Source organism: Portunus trituberculatus, chromosome 3, assembly GCF_017591435.1.
Source record: "Portunus trituberculatus isolate SZX2019 chromosome 3, ASM1759143v1, whole genome shotgun sequence".
Lineage (NCBI taxonomy): Eukaryota > Metazoa > Arthropoda > Malacostraca > Decapoda > Portunidae > Portunus > Portunus trituberculatus.
This window is the reverse complement of record NC_059257.1, coordinates 8,672,094-8,698,589: the sequence shown is the minus strand read 5'-3', so window position 1 is coordinate 8,698,589 and position 26,496 is coordinate 8,672,094. Positions and strand designations below refer to the sequence as shown.

The 26,496-nt window shown below is 41.7% G+C and overlaps 2 protein-coding genes across 2 annotated transcripts; one reads left to right on the top strand and one right to left on the bottom strand.

Moving 5' to 3' along the window:
• Positions 1-850: 850 nt before the first annotated feature.
• LOC123507528 (OTU domain-containing protein 5-B-like) lies at positions 851-16,936 on the top strand. Its single transcript, XM_045260451.1, is given in 11 exon segments — positions 851-1,093; positions 6,062-6,255; positions 6,447-6,482; positions 6,484-6,634; positions 8,217-8,321; positions 8,616-8,771; positions 9,316-9,472; positions 9,962-10,173; positions 10,424-10,549; positions 11,109-11,469; positions 11,711-16,936. Coding segments are annotated over 11 exon segments (1,899 nt in total). The 5' UTR covers positions 851-958; the 3' UTR covers positions 11,977-16,936.
• Positions 14,134-26,209, bottom strand: LOC123507523 (mismatch repair endonuclease PMS2-like). The gene is made up of 13 exons (XM_045260438.1): positions 26,061-26,209; positions 25,652-25,743; positions 24,746-24,905; positions 24,021-24,226; positions 22,964-23,103; positions 22,301-22,409; positions 21,771-21,855; positions 21,251-21,366; positions 20,220-20,384; positions 19,331-19,601; positions 17,904-18,832; positions 17,129-17,757; positions 14,134-15,740 (listed from the first exon to the last, which is right to left on the bottom strand). The coding sequence occupies exons 1-12, from the start codon at positions 26,062-26,064 to the stop codon at positions 17,182-17,184; spliced, it is 2,853 nt and encodes a 950-aa protein (XP_045116373.1). The 5' UTR covers positions 26,065-26,209; the 3' UTR covers positions 14,134-15,740; positions 17,129-17,181.
• Positions 26,210-26,496: the final 287 nt, after the last annotated feature.

The window sequence follows — 26,496 nt, the reverse complement described above, 5'->3', positions numbered from 1 at the left end:
TATATTGTACAGCTTCAGAAACTTATATGGGGGATTAAAATAGTAAAGACTGTGGCCATTAATCTTCTGCCATCCATAGACCCTTCCTAATGCAAATAACACTAACACAAAAAAAATGAAGGTAAAAATGTGTCCCGGTACTGAAAGGATTAATTACACCCACTGGGGAAGGCTGAGGGAGTGACATTTTGAAGCTAGAATGAAAAAAAAAAAAAATAATAATAACTAACAGCATGGCACTTATTTCCCACACACTTGTAATGACGCAACACTTTAGAATGTCCACCTCGTGAGGCTAATTAGGGCCAGGTGGACAGGAGGGGGGGTAAGGGTGGCGAGGTATGAGTGGCAGGGGTGACAGGGATAGCACTTAATTCCCACACACCTGTGACGTAATATTTGAGAAGGTCCACCTGGCGAGGCTAGTTAGGGCCAGGTGGGCAGGGGTTGGGGGTGGTCAGGGGTGGGTGGCAGGGTTAGCAGGGGTGGTAGGGTGGCACTGGGCAATTAGGGAGGCTGTCCAGTGGGATGTAAGGAAGATGAGGGGAAGGGGTAAGGTGGGAGGGTGTCATCAGCTGTGTGGTCACGTGACTCACCACAACAAACCACAGAGTGTTCAATTCGTCTATTCATTTCTCCACCAACACTCCTAAGTACTACGGGATCCTATTTTTTACCTCTTATTTCCCACCATTTTTCTTAATTTTAACTTCATATTCCTGTGTGATAATTAATACAGTGTTTTTTGGTATATAATTTAAGCATGGGCGTGAGTTAGAAAGGGTGTGAGGGCGTATGTGCGCGTTAAAGAGTATTCGATCCTACTTAGCGGAAAACAAGGTTCTTTCCTCTATACTCCAAGACTTTCGCCATTTTCTGGGGGAAGGTGGAGCGAAAAGGTTGATTTTAGCCCCGCGTGGAGTGCCCGGGGAGTGCAGGCCAGCCCTAACCCGCCGCCATGACCATCCTACCCAAGAAGAAGCCCCAGCAGGCCTCAGGGGGGGCGGAGGGCGAGGCAGGGGAGTCAAATACCCCCAGCAACCACCAGCACCAGATGACAATGGGAGCCCTGCCTATGCCTACCCACCTACAGGTAACCCCCACTGCCCCCTGCTTAGACTTACCCACCACCTCTACCTTCCCTAGGCCTCCCCTCCTGCGGGTAACACACTATTCCAGCCTCCCTATGCCTAAAAATTTCCTCTCAGCCTACCCACCTGTTCTTACTTTCAGGCCTATACGGGCACAAGTAACCCCCTATGGTACAGTACTTAGGTCTCTGGTACAATGTCTAGGCCTCTAACTCCCTATGGTACAGTATTTAGGGCTATAACTCCCATTGGTACAGTATTTAGTCCTCTAGCCCCTTATGGTACAGTATATAGGCCTATGGTACATTGTTGTAGGCTTCTAACCCTATGGTACAGTATTTAGGCCTATAACTCACTATGGTACATTATTTTAGGCCTGTAACTCCCTATGGTACAGTATATTAGGCCTTTAACCCCTGTGGTATAGTTTTTAGTTATTTAGTCCCTGTAGTACAGTGTTTAGCCCTCTAACTTCCTATGGTACAGTGTTTTAGGCCTATAACTCATTTTGGTACAGTATTTAGGTCTATAACTCTCTATGCTACAGTATTTGTCTCTAACCCCCAATGGTACAGTATTTAGGCCTCAACTCTATAGTACAGTGTTTAGGTCCATGTAATTCCCTGTGGTACAGCATTGAGACCCATTTATAAGTACCATGGTTAATGCACTGTGGCCATTAATCTTCTGACCTCCATAGACCCTTCCTAATGTCAACAAAATGGTCTAATTGTACTGAAAACTGTGGTAAAAATGCATCTCAGGACTGAAGAAATTAACCTTTTTCTATTTTCCCAGTTTGACAGAAGAAACAGGTGAATTTGCAGTGTCAACCAATACACATCTTATATTTCTTTTTCCCTATGTCTAACAAGCTTGGGGACCTCCTGGGAAAGTGGGGTTTTAACGTAACTAAACCTAACCTGATTTTCCAATAGGGTAAAATGGGGTTAGAAATGCTGGTAGAAGTGTGATCTAGATTGTGAGGATGTGTTATGTGTGGTGTATTGGTTCAGACTGCAATAATTCCCTGAAAACTATGGTAAAAATGTGTTCTTGTGCAGAAGAGGTTAAATAAGGAGTCATCATTTGTCTTTCATATTTTCCTAGTATGACCGTGAGAATCTGTATAGAGATTTGTGGTGTATTGGTTTAAACTGCAATAATATCGAAAACTATGGTAAAAATGTGTTCTTGTGCTGAAGAGGTTAAATTGTCTTTCATATTTACACAGCATGATAAAAGAAAACATTATTACTTATTGACTTCATTATTTTCCCAGTATCACAAAAAACAAAAGAAATTATTACTTATTTTTACTGTCTGACTAAATTGCTTTCCCAGTATGGTGTGTAGGACAAAAAAGTATTATTTTTTTATTTTTACTTTCATTATTTTCCTAGTGTGTTGATGGCTGACAGGACATCACATGTTTGGGAGGGAGGGAAATGTGACTCAGAATACACAGCTGGTTTCTAACCCCTTCAGTACTGGAACACGTTTTTACCATGAGATTTGTGTACCATTAGGTCATTTTATTGACATTAATAAGGGTATATGGAGGTCAGAGGATTAATAGCCACAGTCTTCACTATTTTAACTCCTTCAGTACTGAAACACGTTTTTACCATGAGATTTGTGTACCATTAGGCCATTTTATTGACATTAATAAGGGTATATGGAAGTCAGAGGATTAATAGTCACAGTCTTCACTATTTTAACTCCTTCAGTACTGGAACACATTTTTACCTTGACATTTGTGTACAATTAGACCATTTTATTGACATTAATAAGTGTATATGGAGGTCAGAGGATTAATAGCAACAGTCTTCACTATTTTAGCTCCTTCAGTAGTGGGACACATTTTCACCTTGAGATTTGTGTACAATTAGACCATTTTATTGACATTAGGAAGTGTATATGGAGGTCAGAGGATTAATGGCCACAGTCTTCACTATTTTAACCCCTTCAGTAATGCAACACATTTTCACCTTGAGTTTTGAGTACAATTAGACAATTTTATTGACATTAGGAAGGGTCTATGAAGGGCAAAAGATTAATGGCCACAGTCTTCACTATTTTAACCCCTTTAGTACTGGGATACATTTTCACATTTTGGTTAAATTAGACAATTTTATTGACATTAGGAGTCTGTGGAGGTGAGAGGATTAATGGCCACAGTCTTCACTATTTTAATCCCACACATGAGTTTCTGAAGCTGTATAAAGTCACCAGATAGTCACCAGAATGAATATAGAAACACGTCATGGTGCTGAAGGTGTTAAGTTAAAGCTTGATATGTGACTGAGAACACAAACACAGCTATTTATTCAACCTTGATATGTGATTACTGCTTTTTAAGTAATATTCTTCTGACATTATATTTTCTTGTCCGTAATTCTGTTGTATAATTGTTTCCTTATTTGGCTGTAAAGTTCAAGGTATTTGTTAGTTTTTTTTTATAATTCGCTTTTTTTTTTTATTTATTTATTACATTTATTTATTTACTTGTTTATTTATTTATTTATTTGTATTTTTTTAGTCTTGAGTTTATAAGGTTCAATGGGCAATGATTCTGAAGGGTTGTCTTAATGTATTTTGTCTCTATTTTTTAGATTTATTTATTTATTATTTGTTTTATTTATTTATTCATTCGAGTTAAGTTTTTTTTTTTCTGGTTGTGGTGTACAGTTGCTGCTCTTCCTGTTCTTTTTGCACATCTTCATTTTCTTATTGCACATCTTTGTTTACACCGGAAGAGGAAAACTAAATGCGAAAGAGAAAGGAACTGAAAGAATAGGAAGAGGAAGAAAAGTAGTAGTAGTAGTAGTAGTAGTAGTAGTAGTAATTGACAGACCAAAACAAAAAAAGTACTATCACATTTTAATACTAAAAGAACAACATGAGGCAAACTCTAAAAAATCTGTCAATAATCTCAAATTCTTCTTATTATTAATGATTTATTGAGTGTAGGAACAAGATATACATAGATCAATATATACATACACATACATACATACATACACACATACATATATACAAATCTCTCCAGGGGTTTAAGCATTCAAGTTTACTCTTATCACCTTATCACCTGTACAGATAAGAGAGGCAATGGCAGAGAAAAAAGGGCAAAAGATCGCTAAAAATAATTCCCCTTCACTCTCAGCTTGGTGTGGTTTGCTGTACTCTGAAATAATGTGATAGAAAATGGAAAGATGAGAGAGAGATTAGCAAAGAAAGTCAAAAGATAGCTAGAAATAATACATAGAAAAAACATAGAAAATTGAAAGATAAGAGAGAAATTAGCAAAGAAAGGGAAAAGATAGCTAGAAATAAAACACTTTTGTTCTTGGTTAGGTTAGGTTTGCAGTACACTCCAAAACAGTGTGAGAGTGTAGAAAGATGAAATTATGAGAAGAAAAGAAAAGATGAGGATTTTGAAGACACACACAAAAACTGCAATAAATAAAAGATCATACAACAGAAAAAGAAAGAAAGAAAGGCAGAAAGCTAAAAATGACTCACTTTTAGTCATAGCTGGATGTGATTTGCTTTATTTCAAAACAATGTGATAGAAAATGGATAGATGAAAGACAACAGTGAAGAAAAAAAGTGCAAAAGATAGCTAAAAATGATCTTAGTAGTCTGTTATACTCTGAAACAATGTGAAAGGAGAGTGGAAAGATGAAATTTTGAGAAGAGAGTAAGAGATTAATTTGAAAAGTGACAAAACTGCAATAGATGAAAGATGAGAAGCAACAGCAAAGAAAGAAAGGAAAAAGACAGCTAAGAATAATGTACTTTTCCACTTTTGCTCTTAGTCTTAGTTTGTGGTACTGAAAAACAGTGTGATAGGACGTGGACAGATGAGAGACAACAATGAAAAAAGAAAGACAAAATATAGCTAAGAATAATGTACTTTTACTCATTGATAGGCAGGTTTGCAATATTCCAAAACAAAATGAAGAGTAGAAAGATAAAGTTATGAAAAGAAGAGAGTAAATGATGAAGAATTTGAAGAGACAAACAAAAACTGGAAGAGAGTGGAAAGATTGAATTATGAAAAGAAGAGAGTAAGAGATGAAGACTTTGAAGAGACACAAACTGCAAATGAAGAGATGATAAAAGATATAAGAATTTGAAAAGAGACAAGAAAACTGCAAATGAAAAGAAAGACAGGAAAAGATGAAGAATTTGAAGGGAGACACGAAAACTGCAATAGATAAAAGATAAAAATGAGAGAAAGAATGTAGTAGAAAGATGAAGTTATGAAAAGAAAGATTAATTTGAAAAAACAAAAACTGCAAATGAAAAGAAGAGGATAAAAGATGAAGAATTTAAAGAGAGAGACAAAAACTGTAATAGATAAAAGATTAAAAAAAATGAAAGAAAGAATATATTAGAAAGATGAAGTTAAAAAGACACAAAAACTGAAAAAAAAGAAGTAAAGAATTTGAAGGGAGACACAAAAACTGCAATAGATTAAAAAAAAAAAATGAGAAAAGAATATGAAAATAGTGACAGGATGAAAGTTGTAGTGAACAGGATTGTGATGATGGTTCTAAAGTATGTAGATCCTGTGGAAATGTTTTGTCTATTTTTTTTTTTTTTTTTTTTTCTCCTTTCTTTATTGCTCTTAGTCATCAGGAAGTCATATATCCTTTCTCTCTCTCTCTCTCTCTCTCTCTCTCTTTCAAGACCTATTTAGAGTATTCATTTATCATTATTTTCTTGTTTAGATTATTTTTTCCTCATTTCCATGTCTTTTTTTTCATTATTTGCTTAGTTTTTTCCTATTTCTTTGTCTTTTCCTCATTTCCTTGTGTTTTTTCATTATTTCCTTAGTTTTTCCTTATTTCCTTGTCTTTTTCCTCATTTTCTTGTCTTTTCCTTGTTTGTCTTTTTTCTCATTTCTAGTCTTTTCCTCATTTCCTTATTTTTCCTCATTTCCTTATCATTTTTCCTCCCAGGCAGGGGAAGGCACCAGCCGAGGCACTCTCTACCTGTCCTCCCAGTCCCCTCCCCCGTGCTGGCCGCCCCCACCGCCCTCCGCCACCCCACGGGAGGAGAAGCGCCCCTCCCACACCTCCCCCTCCCACTTTGAGGACACCCATGAGAGCGGCCCCTCCCACAGCAAACGTCGCTACCGTGCCAGCCCTCTCAGGTGTGTGTGTAGACGAGTCAAAGGTGATAACAAAGCCTTTAGTTGAATATTTTGAGATTTATAAGATATTTGGTAGCTTTCGTTTATATTTGTATGCATGTGCGTGTGTGTGTGTGTGTGTGTGTGTGTGTGTGTGTGTGTGTGTGTGTGTGTGTGTGCCGATCTTAACCCTGTCCTCTCGCCACCTTCAGGAGTGTGAGGCCTAAGCACCGGGACCATCGGCAGCACCTCCCCGCCCTACCCCAGCACCAGCAGTGGGTGGAGTGTTGCTCCCGTCACCCACCCCCTCCCACACCCACACACACACACCCACCCACACCCTCACTCCCACATCAACGGCTCCATCCCTCCTGCTCTCCCACCGGCACTCTCCCCCCAGGTAAGACAGAGAGAGAGAATTTTCCATGCTTTTATATTGAGAGAGAATTTTCCATGCTTTCATCTTAGAGAGAGAGAGAGAGAGAGAGAGAGAGTGAGTGAGTGAGTGAGTGAGTGAGTGTTAAATGAAGCACTGAAGTATTGCATTAAACTTTCAACATACAAATACAGATCTAGCGAGCTTTAATTCTCAACACAATTAACCCCTTCAGTACTGGGACACATTTTTCCCTTGAGATTTTTGTACCATTAGACCATTTTATTGACATTAGCAAGGGTTTGTGGAGGTCAGAAGGTTAATGGCCAGTCTTCAGTACTGGAACACATTTTTACCTTAAGATTTATGTACCATTATGTAGTGCTGGGGATAATAATAATAATTTTTTTTTTTTTTTTATATTAAGAATCATAGTTGTGAGCGTAGTACACACGTGGATATGAGTCACCAGACATGTTGGGCATCTCAGAGGAAGAGAGAGTAGCCACCTTGCAATTTAAAAGCCTTAAATTCACTCTCCATATGATCAGAGTTGTTAACAAATTTTTCACTCCACAAGTAGAGGGAGAACTTAACTGTACAGGAGATTGTTTCCCAGTAATGTCCTCTCCTGAGTTATAGCAATCAAAATCACTTTAGTTACTACCCACTCTTTGGCGACTGAGAATGCTGAATATAAGAACCTGCATGGGGGACAGTTCACTCGCCAGTGTAGCTCGTCTCTCCACTGGTTACAGATACAGCTGCTCTGATTCTTCATGTCTGATCAACATGTGTACTTGCTTATTATTAGGGTAGCTATTACCAGTGTTGTGTCTTGCCTTGGCGTTGTTTTAAGACGGTGAAGGGGATTGTGTCACTACCTGGTACACATCTCCTATAACAGTGTTTTCTTTTGTTTTGTTGTTTTTGCCTAAAGACGAGTGAAGTGGGATGTTTATGTGAGGGGAGTTACGGCGGCCCGTGATGCCTCGATTCAACATTGACGAGGCTGTGTAGGGAGTTTTTGTTGTAATATTTTTTAATGTATTCATTTTCTTGTGAGTGAGATATCCTCTCTCCGGTGGGCTGGACGGTAAATGAACAAACGTGATTGTGGGGATACAAGTTCATTTAAATATCATTCAGTTGTAAAGTGTGTGAATTTCGTTCACGGGTAATTCTTTTTCTAAATTTAAACCCCTGTGTCTCTACCATTTGTCCAAAAATAAATTTAAAAAGTTCTTTCGTAATCTTTCCTTTATTCATAGTAAGTATTCGTTGTAAGTCAATTTATTTATTTATCATCTTTTTTTCCCTCCCGCATTACACAATTAGACCATTTTACTGACATTAGGAAGGGACTATGGAGGTCAGAAGGTTAATGACCACAGTCTTCACTATTTTAATCCCTCACATGAATTTCTGAAGCTCTATCAAGTCACCAAATAGTCACCAGAATGAATATGGAGACACATCATGGTACTGAAGGGGTTAAAGCTTGATATGTGACTCAGAATACACACAGCTATTTGTTCTATGTGATTATTGTTTTTTAAGTAATATTCTTGTGAAGGGGCTAACAAGTCTCCTCTGTTTGTGGCAGGCGGGACCCTCTCAGGACCCGGAGGAAAACGACCACAGTGGCTACAACAGTGGTGATGAGTATGAGCCCTTCGGATGGAACCTAACAGCTGAACAGTGGGAGGAGGTGGGTGTCTGTCTGTCTGTCTGTCTATCTATCTTTGTCTTAAAACAGAACATCTTCAGAAACTCTTTACTCACACCACGACTGTTTTCCAAGGCCACAGAGATGATTAGCTGAGTTTTCAAGGGTGTTTCTCCAGTTAGTAATGTATAAATCATGTTACTCTGCCTCTAGAACCATGAAAACACCTTGAAAAAAACATGTAAATTTAAGTAAAGCCCTTTGAAATAGTGGAGGTGAAGCATAAAAGTGTGTGACAATACAAGACACACTCACACCTTATTTTAATCCCTACAGAAGGAGCGGAGGTTTGAGAAGAAGATGAAGAAGAAAGGGCTGATGATTAAGAAGATGCGAGAGGACGGTGCCTGTCTGTTCCGCGCCATTGCCGACCAGGTGTATGGCGACCAGGACATGCACAGCAGCGTTCGTAAGCACTGCATGGACTACATCGTGAGTCGCCTTTGCCTTGTGTTACTCTTTACAACATTTTTTACCTTGATTTTTGGGTACGATTTGGTGATTTTATTTATTTATTTATGTTTTATTTTATTTTCTATTTAAACCATATAGGCTTTTTTCATAGGAATTTATGGGCTAAAGGGGATACTTTTTGGGTTAGCTCTTATCTAAAAGTCCATCCACTTGGAAACTTGCCCCTTGAAGAAAATTAGAGGGAAAGGAAGAACAATGTTAGAAAATGATCAAAAGAATTGTTACAGAAAAGAAATGAGGAAAAATACAAAGAACTGGAAAAAAAATAAACAAATGGGAAAAGAGAAAGAAAGTGGAAGAAAAATACATAAAAAAAAATGAAATTAAGCCATCCCAAAAAATAATAGAAAAAAATAAATAAGATAAAGTAAAACGTAAAAGTATCAAAAAAAAAAGAATGAAAGAAAATAAATAAATAAAAGCCATCACAATAAACAAAAGAATAAACAAATAAATAAATAAATGAATAAATAGAATCCTTCACCATCCCTCTCTCTTCCAGGCTCGCAATGAGGACGCCTTCGCTCCGTTTGTCTCCGAGGATTTCCAGACGTACGTGCAAAGAAAACGGAGAGACGACTGCTTCGGCAACCACATAGAGCTGGCGGCCATGTCGGAGATGTATAACCGCATCATTGAGGTCTATTGCTACAGTGTGGGTGAGTCAATTTCTTTGTCTAGTTTTTTATTTATTTATTTATTTTTTGTTATTTATTGTGTTTGTCTCTTGTTTTTTATTTTCTTTCTTTATTCATTTCTTTATTATTTATTTATTTTTTTTTTTTTATGCAAGAGGGAAAGCCAGGCAAGGGCAACAAAAGATTAAAATAAAGAAATAAAAAAAAAAAGCCAACTTGAAATGCCAGTTACCTTAATGTTGAAATTTTGATGTTAACTTCAATCATTGTTGCTGTTTTAACCCCTTCAGTACTGGGACACATTTTTACCTTGAGTTTGTGTACCACTAGACCATTTTATTGACATTAGGAAGGGTCTATGGAGGTCAGAGGATTAATGGCCACAAACTTTACTATTTTAACCCTCCACATAATTTTCTGAAACTGTATAAAACCACCAAATGGTAAACAAAATATGGAAACATGTCATTGTACTCAAGGGTTTAATTTCACTTTCCTTGGTCCCCTCAGAGCCAATCAACAGCTTCCAGGGCAGCCTACAGACAGACAACGAACCAATCCGCCTCAGTTACCACATGGGCACTCACTACAACAGCCTGGTGGACCCCTACAAGGCCACTGTGGGTGTGGGTTTGGGGCTGCCGGGCTTCCAACCAGGACTCGCCGACAAGAACCTCATGAAAGAAGCAACCAGGCAGAGCGAGAATGTTCATTTGGAGCAGGTGTGTGTGTGTGTGTGTGTGTGTGTGTGTGTGTGTGTGTGTGTGTGTGTGTGTGTGTGTGTGTGTTTCTCAAGGGATAAAAACTAAATGACTTGCTTTCTTGTCATTTTTATATCATTTTATTTCTAGTTTAAGGAATTGTATACTCTCTCTCTCTCTCTCTCTCTCTCTCTCTCTCTCTCTCTCTCTCTCTCTCTCTCTCTCTCTCTCTCTCTCTCTCTCTCACACACACACCATCTCCTTCTGTCAGGCCATGTTGGAGGACAAGATTCGGGCCACAGACTACGAGGCAACCAGTGAGGCCATCGAAGAGCAGGTGGCCCATGAGAGTTACCTGCAGTGGCTGAGAGAGAACGACCAACGCTCCAAGGGCCAGGTAGGAGAGTGTGGCTGTGTTTGACCCCTTCAGTACCATGATGTGTTTCCATGTTCATTCTGGTGACTATTTGGTGATTTTATACAGCTTCAGAAATTCATATGAGGGGCTTAAAATAGTGAAGACTGTGGCCATTAATCTTGTGACCTCCATAAGCCTTCCCTAAAGTCAGTAAAATGGTCTAATTTAATATAATTATTTGCTCTGGTATAACAAATTGAAAGGAAACTGGTAAACTATTTTGACTCGGTTTTGTTTTATTAGTCTTATATCTGCTTAGTTTTTCTTAATCCCTTCAGTATCATGACATGCTTCCATATTCATTCTGGTGACTATTTGGTGATTTTATAGTTAAAAAAAACTTGTGGGGATTAAAATAGTGAGGACTCTGGCTCTTCTGACCTCTGTAGATCCTTCCTAATGTAAACAAAATTGTCTAATCACACCTAAGAAATCAAGGTATAAATGTGTCGGAGTATTGAAGAGGTTAGTGGTATGTGAATGAATTGATGGATTGATGGGAGTAATAGTTGACCTTCCATGTGTCTTCCCTGCACAGCGGTCCCCCTCCTCCACCTCCAGCAGCGAGGCTGCTGACCGGTGTCCCCGCGGCCGCTCCTCCCCCCTCCACCAGACACCCCCAGCCGAGGGCTCCTCCGACACCTCCCGCAGCTCCCCCCGCTCCTCCCAGTGTTCAGGAGAGCTGCCCAGACTACCTCCCCGTGGTGCCACCCCCACCTCCCCCAGGGGCTCCTCCAGCTCCAAGGACGCCCCCACCCCCGGGCCAGAGCACTACCCTGCTGTGCCCGGCTCGTCCAAGGACCCCATGCCCTCCTCCTCAGGCCACTCTGTCTCCATAGGGGACTTCACAGTGAATGAACGCGCATCCTTCCTCAACCACCTGCCGCCGCACATATTTGGTGAGTAGCCACCACTGCTTGGTGATTGTGTGTGCCAGCCGGCCTGCCAGCCATGGTGTGTCCCCTAGAGGCCTTGTTACACCTTTATCACTCAGCATGTTGTCTGTATGGCTAAGATTTTACTGTTTTCACTGAACATATGAGACTGCTGGGTGAGCTTCAAAGAGCTGAACCAGTGCACTACTGACACAGCTAGCCACTGGCGGTGTGAATTGAGTTCTGATGCGGCCACTTTCCACAGGACTGAGTGACTACTCAAGTGCCGAGGCTGACATTCTGGCCCAGGTGCTTGCCGCCAGCCAGCAGGAGTACCTGGAGACACTTAAGTCCCGCACCAAGGATGATGTGCCGGAAAATGCCCCTTCTTCCTCCTCATCGTCCTCCTCCTCCTCATCCTCTGCTGCTTCCTCATCCTCTGCCTCCTCCTCATCATCCTCCTCTTCCTCCTCTTCTTCCTCCAGCCCCTCATCCTCTCCCATGGCCTCATCCTCCTCCACGTCCTCCTAACACTTCCTCCCGCTCGTCTCCCAGCACTCGCTGCGTTCCCAGTGTGCATCTGTAGTCATTAATCTCAGTTCCCTGGTAACTGCATCAGGTGCACCAGTTTGCCACATAATTACCTAACGTTTTATGTGTGTGTTTGTGCCTGTGTGTCTGTGTGTATGTATGTGTGTGTGTGTGTGTGTGTGTGTGTGTGTGTGTGTGTGTGTGTGTGTGTGTGTGTACTTCATGGGGATAGTTGCTGAATGTTACATGTAGTTTTTCTTTCATTGCATCTCAGGATAGAAATGTTCCTCTGCAATGTTATGCAAAATCAAAATGTACTTCTACCCTTCCCTGCAGAGCTATTCAAACCACATTTGTGCTTCTGATTGACTCTCTCTTTCTCTCAAGTTCAGTTTAATGGATTCCAGTCTGGTGGTACTTACAGGGCCAGGGGGATGGGGGGGGGTGGCAGCACACACAGAGCTTGGGGTTGTGCCAATGTAGGAGTTATTTGCATTTAAAATTGACAATACTCACAGCTGTAGGGCTGGAGGGGTCTCTAGTGCTGCCAAGCCCTGCGGGGAGTCAGTGTGGTGCGGAGTGAGGCGTCGCAGAGATGTTAGTTAGCTGAGGGACGGTGACGGCTGCACAGAGGCGGTGCCAAAGGATGTGATGAGCTTGACAGTTGCAGGAATGGATGTGGTTTGAATATTGAGAAGTTTAGAAATAACAGTGTAGCCATACATTGCATTTTTGACATGTGTTTGACAGTTTATTCCTTCAGCAGTTATTCCAATGAAGTGCAACTTTGTATTATGCATAAATATGCACATTTGACTAGGCATTTACATCACTTTTATTGCTATGTTGTTATTTTGCAGGTTCCGTGCACCAGTTGCTCGACGAACCATTTGTTTTGCTTCCGAGTAGTTGGCTTCACTTTAGTTTCTGTGAACACGTTCCAATAATCTTCGCACCGTCACCCTCATGATCATCACCAAGCTGCTCATCATCATAAGCTCAGGCAGGCCCTTTGGTCCTAACCAATCAGAAGACTGCTTGCTGAAATAATTATTTTAACGACACTGAACCTGTGATAGTTCGGCAGGCCTGGCCAGTGCCCAAATTACAAAAATGACGTCCTGACTCCTTGGCAACATCTCAAAAATTATGTATAGAAGCTTTGTGACAGACTTCCACCTCCTGTCCTCACCCTGCCAGGCACATCCTTGTCACTTCACCACTCCTTACCCCCGAGAACACACTACCTCCAGAAAGCCATTGGCCTCGTAAATTGTATAAAAACCATATGCCAGGCACGTCATTTTTGGCCATACTGACAAATTTGTGCATGATTTACCTTGTTTAGCTCAACTTTGTACATACCAAGACTCTGTCCAGCTCTTGAGATTGAACACTATTCAAAAAGAAAGTAAAACCAATTGGACGGCATCAGTGCCACCTCCCTTGAGCTAAGCAGAACAGTGCCAGGTTTGTGAGTGCCATCATTCCTTCTGACACAGTGTGGAGGGCCTTCCTGCCCCAACACTGCATTGCAAGGTGTTTGTAAAGCCAACAGTTTGCACATCATCTTGTAACTGTGGAGAAGTCATGGGTATATATACGTGATATAGTTCACATACAAGCATCATATCAACAATTCTCCAGTAATTTGGCTAGCTAATCCACATCAGTAAAGCCAAAGCCTCCAACAGAAAGAGTCACCAGGATCCTAAGTGTTAGTGGTGGTATTCCCTGTTCCGTCTATATAAGTAATGGTGTGTCACGCAGTCATTGTGAGTCTGTAGTGGCTGCAAGTGCAAGATGAGTGTGTGCTTGGGTGTGAGTGGTGATGCCTGGCCTGGCCCATCCAGCTGCCAGGCATCACCACCACCACAGGGCCATCTGGCTGCTGGGTTGTAGGCGACACTTTCCCGTGAATGACATTGTTGTGTTTTGGTGAAGAGTTACTTTCCAGATAGTTGATAGTATGTACCATTACTATGAGGGATTCATGCAAAATTATTGTTTATTATAGCATGAGGAGGGATATAAATGTAACTTTAGGCCTGCATTACCTAATAAGAAATGCAACAAAGTGATAAAAGGATTCTTATACAATATTCATTAAGCAATATATTTTGGTTTCAAGGTTGTCGTGAAAAAACCAAAATGTTGTCAGATTTGTTTTGTTGGTTTATTGAAGGGCTGGTAGAATGGTGGACATTGGTGTGCAGTGTTTGTATTGGCAGAAATTATTGTTAACATGTTTCAAGAATAATCATTTTTGTTACAATTCCATTTACACACACACACACACACACACACACACACACACACACACACACACACCACAGCCCCACAGTATGTTGAGAAACCCCAGTCACTCCCCCACAGCCTCACAAAACACACACACACACACCTTGAAATGCTCTTCACCCTCAAGTGTCACATTAGTAATTCTTGATGTAACCTTAACAATTTGGACACATGGAGGATGAGTGGAGGAGCTGCTCACCAACACCAGCCCTCCCCTGCCGGGTGAGGGGCTGTTCATGGCTGGCCACAGCAACACACAGGCCGGGGGTTACTGTGCAATCACCCAGCGCTGAAACATCTTGTATATTTTGCTGCTTTTGCTCTCCTTACCATGTCAGAAGGAAGAGAGAGACAAGAACAGGATAGGAATGAGTGGCTGGTTTCAGTGGCACAGGACTGTAGTTGACATCATACAAGTCTGGCATTGTAATCTTGCCACCTGAGGACATGACTTTGTACTACGACTACCATTAGGTACTTGTGAATTGTGAGAGGTGTGACTATTTACATGAGAATTATCTGGTGGTACTTGTAGGTAGTAAATCTTCATGGTCTGTTCAGTGGAGGCAGAGCTGAGCAAGCTGCAGGTGTTGGTGTGAGGCTGTGAGTGCTGACTACTACTGCCTCATTATTGTTTTACTTTGACATTTGTCCCACTAAGAGCATTAACACACTGATTTACAGGGAGTGAGATTGTTACTTTATTTTTTGATATTTTTCTAAGGATATTGATATGATTAGACAGGAACAGGATTGTGTAACCTTCTGACAACTTTTAGTGCATCTAAATGGCCTGTAACTACTAAACCATCGCACTAAAAAGCATTTCAACATGGAATATTTAAAACTTGAATAACTTGATATTTAACCTGTGTGACTCTCCTCCCAGAATAACCTGTATAAGTGTAGACTGTCAGCACCCACCTTGCAATCTCACCCCAGCTGACACCACATCCCTTGCTTGACTCTGCTCCACCAAACAGAAAGAATTTGTTTCCAGTGGACTAGAACACACCAGACAATCAGTGAGAGCACTGCCATTATGAATATTTTATGTATGTTTTACTGTGATAAGCCCTCTCCTCTGCTGTAAAGATCATAGCTGGGCGTGATGATGAAAACATTGATCACGATAACTAATACATAGATAACAAAAGCCTTGTTGGCGACGAGTTTGTTGCCCGTAACGCCCACCTATGGTAAAGATGCTCTGCCGCCTTCCACTGACTATTGGAAATTTTACAACTGGGAATATATAATGAATGTTTACTGTTGAAATGACAATTTAATGTTAAATAACTACTAAAAATGTCTCAAATGTCAAATTCAACCAGTGGAGTGGATAGGAAAGAGTGACAAAGTGTCCTCAGTGCACAGCAGGGCGGGGTGTCTTGGTGCAGGGTGAGCAGGTTCAGCCGTGGTGACAGCACCAGTGTTCTCAGGGGGGACACCATTCCTTGGCCACACTGGAAAGGAAGGAGTACACCAATTCTAATGTGTGGACATTATTATAATAGTCACTATGCAGCTTATTGGCCATAATGTTCCCATCTTGTTTTGATGTTTTGAAACCTAATTGTAACAGATTATAATCTATCTAATGAGTTTTATGAAATCCACATGATACACTGAAACAAGATGAGAATACATCAGCCATAAGGCAAGCAGGAGCTGTTCATGTGATCACTGTGCCAGGGTCATGACACCCACAGCAGCTCCAAGACTCCTTGATCCCCGGTGACTATGTAAAGGTAGAGCTCTCCCCAACCCTTCCTCCTCCTCCTCTCTCTCTCTCTGAGGCAAAGGCTTAAGAACTATCAAGGTGATCAGGAACCAAGAAAGACAAGGGAATTAGCTAGAGGTGTAGTATGTACTAAATCTAAGGACAGGCAAGTGTGAGGCATTGTAGAGTAAGGGGGTTGGTTCATCTAATGGTGCTATGTTGAGGAAATGACTCGTTACCCCACAGTAGTGCTTCCAAGGTCAGCACACCAAACTGACCTGCTTCTGGAATACAGTCATCAATTGTGTATACCTTTTAAAAGCCCCTTCTTTCCTAAAAACCAAGCAAAGTTGTATCTGCTAGAAGTGGACTGAGTCTTGCTCTCTTTTTGCAATAATTATGATTTTGTGATTTTTTTAAGACATTTTCCAAGTGTAGGTGATATTGAGTGATGGCCTTGGGTGTACATATTAATTAATTAGACCTGTTGTGATAACTTTGCTTCACTAGCTAGTGGTTAGCTCAGGCTGGAAGAACATTGCACACATCAACTTACACAAAAACCCTCTTGAGCCACACGTTGGATTCTTACTGTAGGAAATGCTGGCTGTTGTGCTACCCATTGTAACTTATCTGTGACTCCTCTCTGAGCTGTAGGAACAATGCATCACAGTTCACCATAGCAAAAATATCTGGCATTATTGCAAATATTTAGGAAAGACTGTGGTTCGTGAAAATCTCTCTTAAAAATTATCAGCAAACTGTGTTCATACTTGTGACTGACACCTTTTGTATTTATTTTAATGATAAAAATCTCTTCTTATTGAATCTAGGATAGAGTCAAAAGTTAGGAATATGCAAAAGTGTACAGATTCCTTTAGTTTCACTCATATTGTATTTATGTAGTAAATTCATTAAACATTAAAGTCTCAATATGCATTCCTGTGTTTAACTTCACCCCAGACTAGTAAAGCCTCTATGCCTGCCTACCTGCGCATTATTAGCAATTCAAGGACAAAGTATAGAGAATACGGAATAACAATGAGAGAGGAAAATTGAAAGATAAATCCAAAGAGGAAGAGGAGAGAGAGATCCATGATTCACCTCCAGCACATCCCATCACACACTCACCTAATATGAGGGCAGGGCTTGTGTCTGGAATGAAGAGGAGCAAAGCAGCACCATTACTCTTGTGTTTGCAGCGGCACCAGCATGTCCAGGTTCACCAGGTGCCTCATGGTGGGGCGGCCGTGGGGGCAGTTCCAGGGCTGCTCTATCTCCCCCATGTGCGTCACCAGCTGCTTCATCTGGCGGTGCGTGAGAGCCGTGCCAATCATCACCGACTTCCTGCAGGCCCGGGAGGCAAACATGGCCCTGACACGCGATGGTCGGCACATTGTCCCTGGAGCATCAGAGAGCATGAATATCAGCTCCTCCACATCGCCTCGACCAAACTCCCACCCGCGGCTCACTGGCATGGTCACCAGGCTCACCCGACGTCCCACTGGCTGCTCCTCCCGTACCAAAAACTCGTAGCCGTTCTTGCGGAATATCTCCAGGTTGTCGAGCAGCGTGGCCTCTCCAATGGCTGTGAGCTCCAGCGTCTGTGGGGCGATGAGGCGCTGGTTCTGCAGGACATGGGTCTGCTGGAGGGTCTCAAAGTTGTATTTCTCATCGGTGGCATGCTGGTCCACAATGAAGAGGTCCTGCCCAAGCCGTGTGATGATGAAGCCAAGGTTGAACTGCCCCAGGATCTCCATCTGTAAAGGTCACCAGTACAGCAACAAAAACTTCAAAACACACACTTAACCACCTCTCTATTAGCCTCAAGAATACAAAAAGTCTAATTCAGGTATATAGCACTACCTTATCCAACTACCACCACCACTACCACTACTACACACACCTCACCAAACATGTCCTTCGAGATTTCCTTCCTGAGCTCCTCTTCTGCCGCAGTGTTGTCCGTTGGTGAGATCTTTGCCTTGAACCGCCGCACCACTTTACGCTCCTCCCTCCTGTGCAAGATCCTTAGTTTTCTCTTCAGCGACTCTAGATCAAACTGAACCAATTTGCACTTCCTGTTTTGTACTGGTCCATCTGTGCCGGAGTCATCACGAACCAACACCATCTCCTTCACCTCAGCATCACCATTACTCATTCCTTCCTCACCATTTGCTACACTTCCCTCACCATTTGTCACTCCTTCATATATCACTTCCAACTCATCATTGCATTCCATCACTGAGGAAGACTTGTCAACTGAATCCTGCCCTTTACTGACTTTCTTGTTACTGAGCTGAGATTTCCGAGCCATTAGATTGCTCAGGAAGTCACTCGTTGCACTGTGAACCTTCTTGCAGTTGGAGGAGGCTGGCAAAACAGGTGTGCGGGGGCTGGCCTTCACACCTGATCCACTCTTCACACCCACACTAGGCGACAATGATGAAGAACTATTTAAATGACTCATGGGCTTACCAGGTACATCTCTACTAGGTGAAGACTTATTTGTACTTGTATCAGCTGTGTCACTGTTTGAAAAGTCATGCTCGTCACACTGAGGGGTAACGTCACTATCACTGGGTTCCATGTCACCATTATCACAGGCAGTACTCACAGCTTCACCATTCTCCATACTGCTCACCACACCCTCCATGTCAGAGCTTTCACCTTCCTGCACACTGTCTGGCTCTGTGTCCCTATGTGTGCTGCCTTCTGCTGCATGGGAGGCCAGGGGATACACGCCCTCTATACACATGTCCAGGGCCGGTAAGGTGTTCCCATTACTGGTGTTTTCCTCAGGGGCCTTCTTCAGGAAACTCATCAATTTTGGCTCTGATGGGATGAAAGGAGTGTTATCTCACCTGATTTCACTACCTGGGGGACTCTTTGGCTGGTGTAAGCTTGAAAGGTGCAAATGTAAAGCCAAATGACATCATGGTAGTGAAAAAAGTTATTGGCAATGAATATTTAACTCCAAAGACTTGAATGAGGCTGCAGAAAGAGAGCACAAATAGATTGTAGAAGTGAAATTATCAGAATACTGAAGTCCATTGAATAAGAGAATTACAAGAAAGACAAATCTATTTCCTTGACCATGTAGTAAGAAGAGACAAATGAGGTTAGGTTAGGTTAGGTTGCAGGGAGAAGAGCAGGAATGGATTGCAGAAAGTTCAGATTTTATACTCATTAGCAAAACTCACCATGAAGATATTAAAAAAAAAAAAAAAAATGAAAGAATAAAAAGAGAACGACCAATTTATTTCCTCCATCATGTAGCGAGAAAAGACAAAAACACATACAAAAACCCACAACACACGGCAGATTCCTTACGTTTATTCTCAGGGCTGTGTGTGGACTGGCTACTGAGAGAGAAGGAACGTTTCAGCCCAGAGAGAATTCCTGGAGGAGTGGTGGGCTGAGGAGAACCAGATGAGGAACGGCCAAACCTCTGAGCAAGGGCTGAGATCATCTTGGCGCTGGCTGAGGTGGTGGGGGTGGAGGGGCTAAGAATAGGGCTTGTGATGTTGTGTGTTGGGGTGAGGGAGGTGTTGTGCATGGAGTAAGTGCTGGGGATGTGTTCATACAGCTGCAGCATGGAAGTCTGAAAAGGAAGAGGACTTCCTCACTCACTCTTTATTTTTCTTCTTTCTTCTTTTTATATAAGAGAGGAGGGCTGGCTAAGAGCAACAAAAATATCAAGAAAAAAGATCCACTCAATTGCCAGTCTCCTCACAAAACCGATAGAATTAGCCAAATTTCCCTCATAAAATAGAAGAGAACACCTTAAACTTTCCCCCAGAAAAAAGAAAACACCTTAAACTTTATCCCATAAAATGAAAGAGAAAACACCAAATTTTCATCCATAAAATGAAAGAGAAAAACAAAACTTTCCACATAAAATGAAAGAGAAAAAAACATAAAACTTTCCCCATAAAATGAAAGAGAAAAAAACATGAAACTTCACCATTAAATAAAGAAAACGCCTTAAACTTTCCCCAAAAAGAAAACACTTTAAACTTTACCCCATAAAATTAGACCACATGAAACTTCCCCCATAAAATAAAAAAACAAAATTTCCCCCATAATCCTCCAGCCAGTACCTTGATAGTGCTCAGGAGTAGCTATAAAATGAAAGACCACATTAAACTTTCCCCTATAAAATAAAAAAATAAATAAATAAAAAAACACAAATTTTCCCCCATAATCCTCCAGCCAGTACCTTGATAGTTGCCAGGAGCAGCTTTTCATGGCACACCAGGATCTGCCGTTTATCTGGTGTCACATTGATGTCCACGTTGTCGTCCTGCAGGCGGATATTGAGCACCACGCAGGGGAACTGGTGGCGGTTGTACTGGTGGAAGATTTCATTCACCAGTTTCATCACCTAGCAGGATATAAAAGTGAGGTGAGTGGAGGTGGTGATAAGGAGTACTGGTGAGGTTAGTGAAGATTATAGGTGGAAGATTTCATTCACCAGTTTCATCACCTGGCAGGATACAACAGTGAGGTGAGTGGTACTGGTGATTAAGTAGAACTGGTGAGGTTCGTGGAGGTTACAGGTGGGAGATTTTATTCAGTAGCTTCACCAGGCAGGATACAGCAGTGAGGTAGGTGGAGGTGGTACTGGTGAGGTAGGTGGAGGTTGTAGTGGTGGAAGAGGTGAGTGGATGTGGCCAGTGCATGTGTGTGTGTGTGTGTTTCCTTTACGTGAGAGAGGAAAACTGGCCAAGTGCAACATATAAATGGAAAAGAAAAAAAAAAGAGGCCCACTTTGCTGCCAGTTGTATTAGTTTGTCTCACTCATCATAACTACATCAGGACTTTGCTGTTTGAGTTTTGAGACATGGAAGATTAAGACAAACTAGCCTGACTGATTGAAATGTGTATGATGAAAGGAATAAATCAAAACTAATACAATTTCTTCACTCAATACTCAAGGAACAATGAAAACCAAGAGAGAGAAAAGAGAGAGAAAAGAGAGAGAGAGAGAGAGAGAGAGAGAGAGAGAGAGAGAGAGAGAGAGAGAGAGAGAGAGAGAGAGAGAGAGAGAGAGAGAGAGAGAGAGAGAGAGAGAGAGAGAGAGAGATAAAAGACTGAATAGTAATATCAATCCCTCTCTTTCTTCTAATCTCCCTTTTCTTATCTCTTCCTTATTTTCTTCTCTCACCATAAGCACACCCAAACACCCCTGCACCCCTAACCTGCCCACCCCCATCCCTGCATCCCTGAACCACCCCCCACCCTACAAACCTTGGTAGGGTCACAGGGCCTGGAGTTGATGAAGTAGTACTGTCTGTCGGTGGAGGAGCGGCCCTGACCATGAGCACATGTTGACACCAAACCGTCCAGTGCAAACCGTGGCTTCCCTGCACACACACACACACGAGTTAGCAAATGTCTTAACTAATCTAAGTGTCATATATCAGTTTTATATATGATTAATCAACTATATATCACCAAATACATACACATTAATCCCTTCAGTACTGGGACACATTTTTACCATTGAGTTTGGGTATGATTTGGCCATTTTATTGACATTAGCAACGGTCTATGGAGGTCAGAAGATTGATGGCCAGTCTTCACTATTTTAATTCCTCACATGAGTTTCTGAAGCTGTATAAAATCACCAAATAGTCACCAGAGTTAATATGAAAATGAATCATAGTACTGAAGGGGCTAATACTGTCAATGCAATACACACATACACACACACATATATGCACTACCATGATTTGTTCCCCATGGTAGCTCTAATGTCACTTCTCACCTGCTGCAGCCACCTCAGGTATGCCAAACTCTTCCAGCACATCTTGAGAAGCTGACTCTTGCTTGAACTCCAGAAGACTTGCAGCCTAGGGAAGAAATTTTGCTAGTTTACTAAAAATGATGGAAAAAAATTAACTCTTTCACTATGACATGCATAAGTTTGTATGTTCCAGTGGTACAGTTTAATGATATGGGCTTCAAAGAATTCATTTATTAATATGGAAGGATTTGAACATTTAAAAAACTTAATTATCTATCTGACATCCCTTTAAAGTGAAGGAAATTGGGCTTAAAAAGATAAATTAATTGCTCTCCATCTCATGAATTAGATAAATGAAAAAATAATATGAATAATGAATACAATTGCCAATAACCTAAAAAATTGAAGTGTCCATTTATTCATTCATAGAAACAAGGGTAGAAAAAGGAAAGCAGGGCAGTTATGTGCCCACTCTCACAGGATGCTCACTCGTACTCACTCACTCACTCACTCACTCACTCGGCAACTCACCCAAACATACACGGTCTCACCTGCTTGGCCCCAAATATGGAGGAAAGGTTTTCTCTAATGGTGGGGTGGCCGCTGGTGGAGACAACAACAGTCTTCTTGCCTTTCTCATTCTGGTTAGTGCAAGTGATTCTGGAAAAGCAACAACTAATCATAAACAAAGCCAGCTACAGGGCCATTTTGAACACAGCCACTCACAGAGCCATTTTGAACACAGCCAGTTACAGAGCCATTTTGAACACAGCCAGCTAGAGCCATGGTGAACACAACCAGCTACAGAGACACAGCCAAGCCACACAGTACAGAGAAGGCATCAGTGTGACAAGGGGACATCAATAAAACTATCTGTGGTTAACCATTATGAGATTCTCAATTCCTGCACCCTTTCACAGCAATACACAACAAGTCACTGCATCAAAGGTAATGTATGGAGTCTTTACAAGTATCTATAGGGCATAAAAATAATAGATTTTGCAATTTCTAACCTGCAATACTAGAAAAAGACATCTCAGAGTGGTTAGTGATCAAAGAAAGATTTGCCAAGAAGCAGTGGAAGTTTTAAGAAGCTAACTCGTCCTCCTCTTACATGAAAAAATAATAATAGTAAAAAAATAAATATATTATAAAAAAAATAAATAAATAAGTAAATAATAAAAAAATCAATGAATAAACTGAAGCAGACTCACCTGACACCAGTGGAAATGAGGCAGTAGCCATACAACACCTGCACCATCTTGTTGAACTCCTTCTTAACATTGCGTAGGAATTCCTTGTGTCTCACCGGCAGTGTGGAGAACAGCCCCTGCAGCGACACTGTTGTCCCCACCTGGTTACATGTCAATCTTACTTATGCTATACTGGTAATTCCTCAGTTTGAGATTGAATTTGGACCTTACAAGGCTAAGATAACAACAGTAAAGGATAAACTTAAACGTTACCCAAAATCTACCTTCTCAAGAATTAACAGTAAAAATAAATTGATACAAGCCGATAATAGAATGACAAAACGATACTTAAACGATATTTGAAACCTGTCTTCCCAAGAATTTACCCCTTGAGTACCATGACACGCTTCCATATTCATTCTGCTTATTATTTGGTGATTTTATACAGCTTCAGAAACTTGTGTTGGGGATTAGAATGGTGAAGACTGTGGCCATCAATCTTCTGACCCACATGATCCTTCCTAATGTCAATAAAATCCTCTAATCACACATAAATCTCAAGGTAAAAATGTCTCAGTATTGAAGGGGTTAAAAGTAAAAAAATAGTGATGCAAGATAACAAATAGAAAGACAATGTATGCTTGAATACTTGAAATTTACCGTCCCAAGAATTGACAGTAAAAATAGTAATGCAAGATAACACTAGAAGGTTAAAAGTATGCTTAAAAAATACCCAAAATCTACCTTTCCAAGAATTACCAGTAAAAACAGTGACACAAACAAGAATCTTCAGAATCCTTGTTACGTCCCAGTTTGGCTTCTAAGAGAGTGGAAAGTACACTAGTCCCAGAAGGTTTTAAAAGGTCTAGATTTTACGAGTGCCAAGTTACCCAATCGACCTTTCCGAGGCAGCAGCACATTGAAAAAAAAAAAATCAATCTCTCTCTCTCTCTCTTAACCTTACCTTGGGAATTCAACAACATAACATCATCCATGACTAAGCTGAAAAAAGTAGATGACACACACACACACACACACACACACACACACACACACACACACACACACACACACACACCTGTCTTGACGTAGCTGCTCTGGATATCAGCTTTCCGTTGTGGTCATAGGTCAGCTTGGTGGCGACCTCACTACTGCCGTGTCGTGTGGTGATGGTGAGGTCGCTGAGGGCACACAGTGAGCTCAGCGCCTCACCTCGGAACCCAAAGGTCTTCACACCCACAACATCACCAAAGTCTTGAATCTTGGAGGTGTGGTGTTTGAGTGCTGGTGGTGGTGGTGGTGGTGGAAGATTAGTGTGTTTATCTATACGATTTACTTAACTGTGAAGTGATAATGGTATTTTTTCTTTGTATTTCATTTTAACCTTGTGTAAAGAGAGAGAGAGAGAGAGAGAGAGAGAGAGAGAGAGAGAGAGAGAGAGAGAGAGAGAGAGAGAGAGAGAGAGAGAGAGAGAGAGAGAGAGAGAGACAAAGTACATAATAATCAAATCACAACCACCATTTACCGAAACACATCATAAATTCTTAGCCACAATATAAAAAAAAATTAACAAATGCTTTCTTTAGAAAACTAATATATCAAATCCCATAAAAATTCCCCGATTCTCCTAAAAATTCTCATTCAAAACATGAGATTTAACAAGTACTTTCTTTATATAACTAATAGGACACCCACCCACCACCCCTCCCAGCCACATAACTAATAGGACACCCCCAGTCCCCCAGTCTCTTCACATAACTAACACACCCCCCTTCCCAGTCTCCCAGCCTCCTAGCCACTCACTGAGGCCTTCAAAGTTGTGCTCCTCCACACCCCTGCCATTGTCGGACACCTCCAGCAGTGTGGCGCCGTGGTCCTTGAGCCGCACCTCGACACTTGTGGCCCCGGCGTCTAGACTGTTCTCTACCAACTCCTTCACTCCGATGGCCAGCGTCAGAACCACCTGCACCAACAACAGTAATGTTAACAGGCAGGGCAGTCATTTAAGAACACATTAGTTTTGAGTGTTACAGGAAGATACACACTAATTCTTTGAGTGTTAAAAAGGCACACACACTACTTTTGAGTGTTACAGGCAGATACACACTAATTCTTTGAGTCTTACAGGCAGATACACACTAATTTTGAGTGTTACAGTAAACAAAAAAAATAAAATGTTCAAGTTAGGTTAGGTTAGGTTAAATTAGTTTTATGGTTAGGTTAGGTCAGTTTTAAGCTAAAGTCAGGTTAGATTAAGTTTGTTTGGGTTGAGTTGGTCAAGGATACCAAGATACCCCAAATTCTGCCTTTCCTGAAAAAAAGTGTAAGGAGACAATCTTATTTGTCAAAGGAAGGACCTCTTGTCAAAACTTACTCACACCACTTGTGACAGTTTCACAGACAGCTGACCAGAGCAAGGTAGACTGGTAAGGCAATCACACTAATTTTTCTTAACCCCTTCAGTACTGGGAGACATTTTTACCTTGAAATTTGTGTACAATTAGACCATTTTATTGACATTAGGAAGGGTCTATGGAAGCCAGAAGATTGATGGCCTCAGTCTTCACTATTCTAATCCCCCACACGAGTTTCTGAAGCTGTATAAAATCACCAAATAGTCACCAGAATGAATGTGAAAACGCGTCTGGCACTGAAGGGGTTAAGGGCCACTGGTGGGGGGGTGACAGTCAGACAGGAGAAGCCACAAACCTGTCCTGAGCAGATGCGATGGACAGTGGTCTTGTCAATGGCCTTGATCCCCTTGGCTGCCTCTGTGGTGGCCGGCCCTTCGTCATCCACCTCTGCGGGAATATATTTAGTGCCAAGGTGCGACTCAACCACTCCACTCAGAATATGCCTTAGGATTACATGAATTTAATATTTTGTTAGTGTTTTTACCAGAGGGTACAGCAACACACACACCGCACCCTACACACACCACCTGACAAGCTAACAAGCCTCCACACCTGACCAGTGACCACCCTCCTTGTTTTCACCCGGGGCACACTAACCCAACACGCCACTCTGGTCACTGTTGCTGCCGCCACACCACTCACTCACCACGGGCCACACACTTCAACAACGATGGCGTGTAATGTTGGACAGAAGGTTTACTCACCCATGTTTACACTCTGCACTCAGTCACTGCCCAGCTGACTCCTTCCTTTCCCGCCACGCTCGCGTTCAACTGGCTCGTCTGTCTGCCGCGCAGCCGCCCACGCCGCCCGCCCACCGCCCACTGCTGCCTGCCTTCCACGTGGCTGCTTCACAATTGAACACAGAAAAAATTATTAACGAGAATATATTCACATTTTCTTTCTTACTAAAACTGCAACTTGAACACAATAAAAATGTAAGTGTAGTACGTGCTTAAACAGTAAGCAGGCTTAAAGCAGAGCGACAACACTGCTGCTGCATGGCGCAAGGCAGTCAAAACGCGCGGCAGGTCACGTCAGCGAGGACCCCGTGTTAAAAGGCTATACAGCAGCTGAGAACTGCTACTACAGCCCACCTCACTGCTAACATGGACTCAAATGATAAAATTGTTGTTCTAC

What these genes read in the sequence shown, in the direction of transcription:
- LOC123507523 (XM_045260438.1), bottom strand. An exon ending in ACCTGAGGTGGCTGCAGCAG is followed by an intron (nt 21,367 to 21,770) that starts GTGAGAAGTGAC and finishes GTGTGTGTGCAG; the next exon opens with GGAAGCCACGGTTTGCACTG. An exon ending in CGAAGGACATGTTTGGTGAG is followed by an intron (nt 17,758 to 17,903) that starts GTGTGTGTAGTA and finishes TGACCTTTACAG; the next exon opens with ATGGAGATCCTGGGGCAGTT.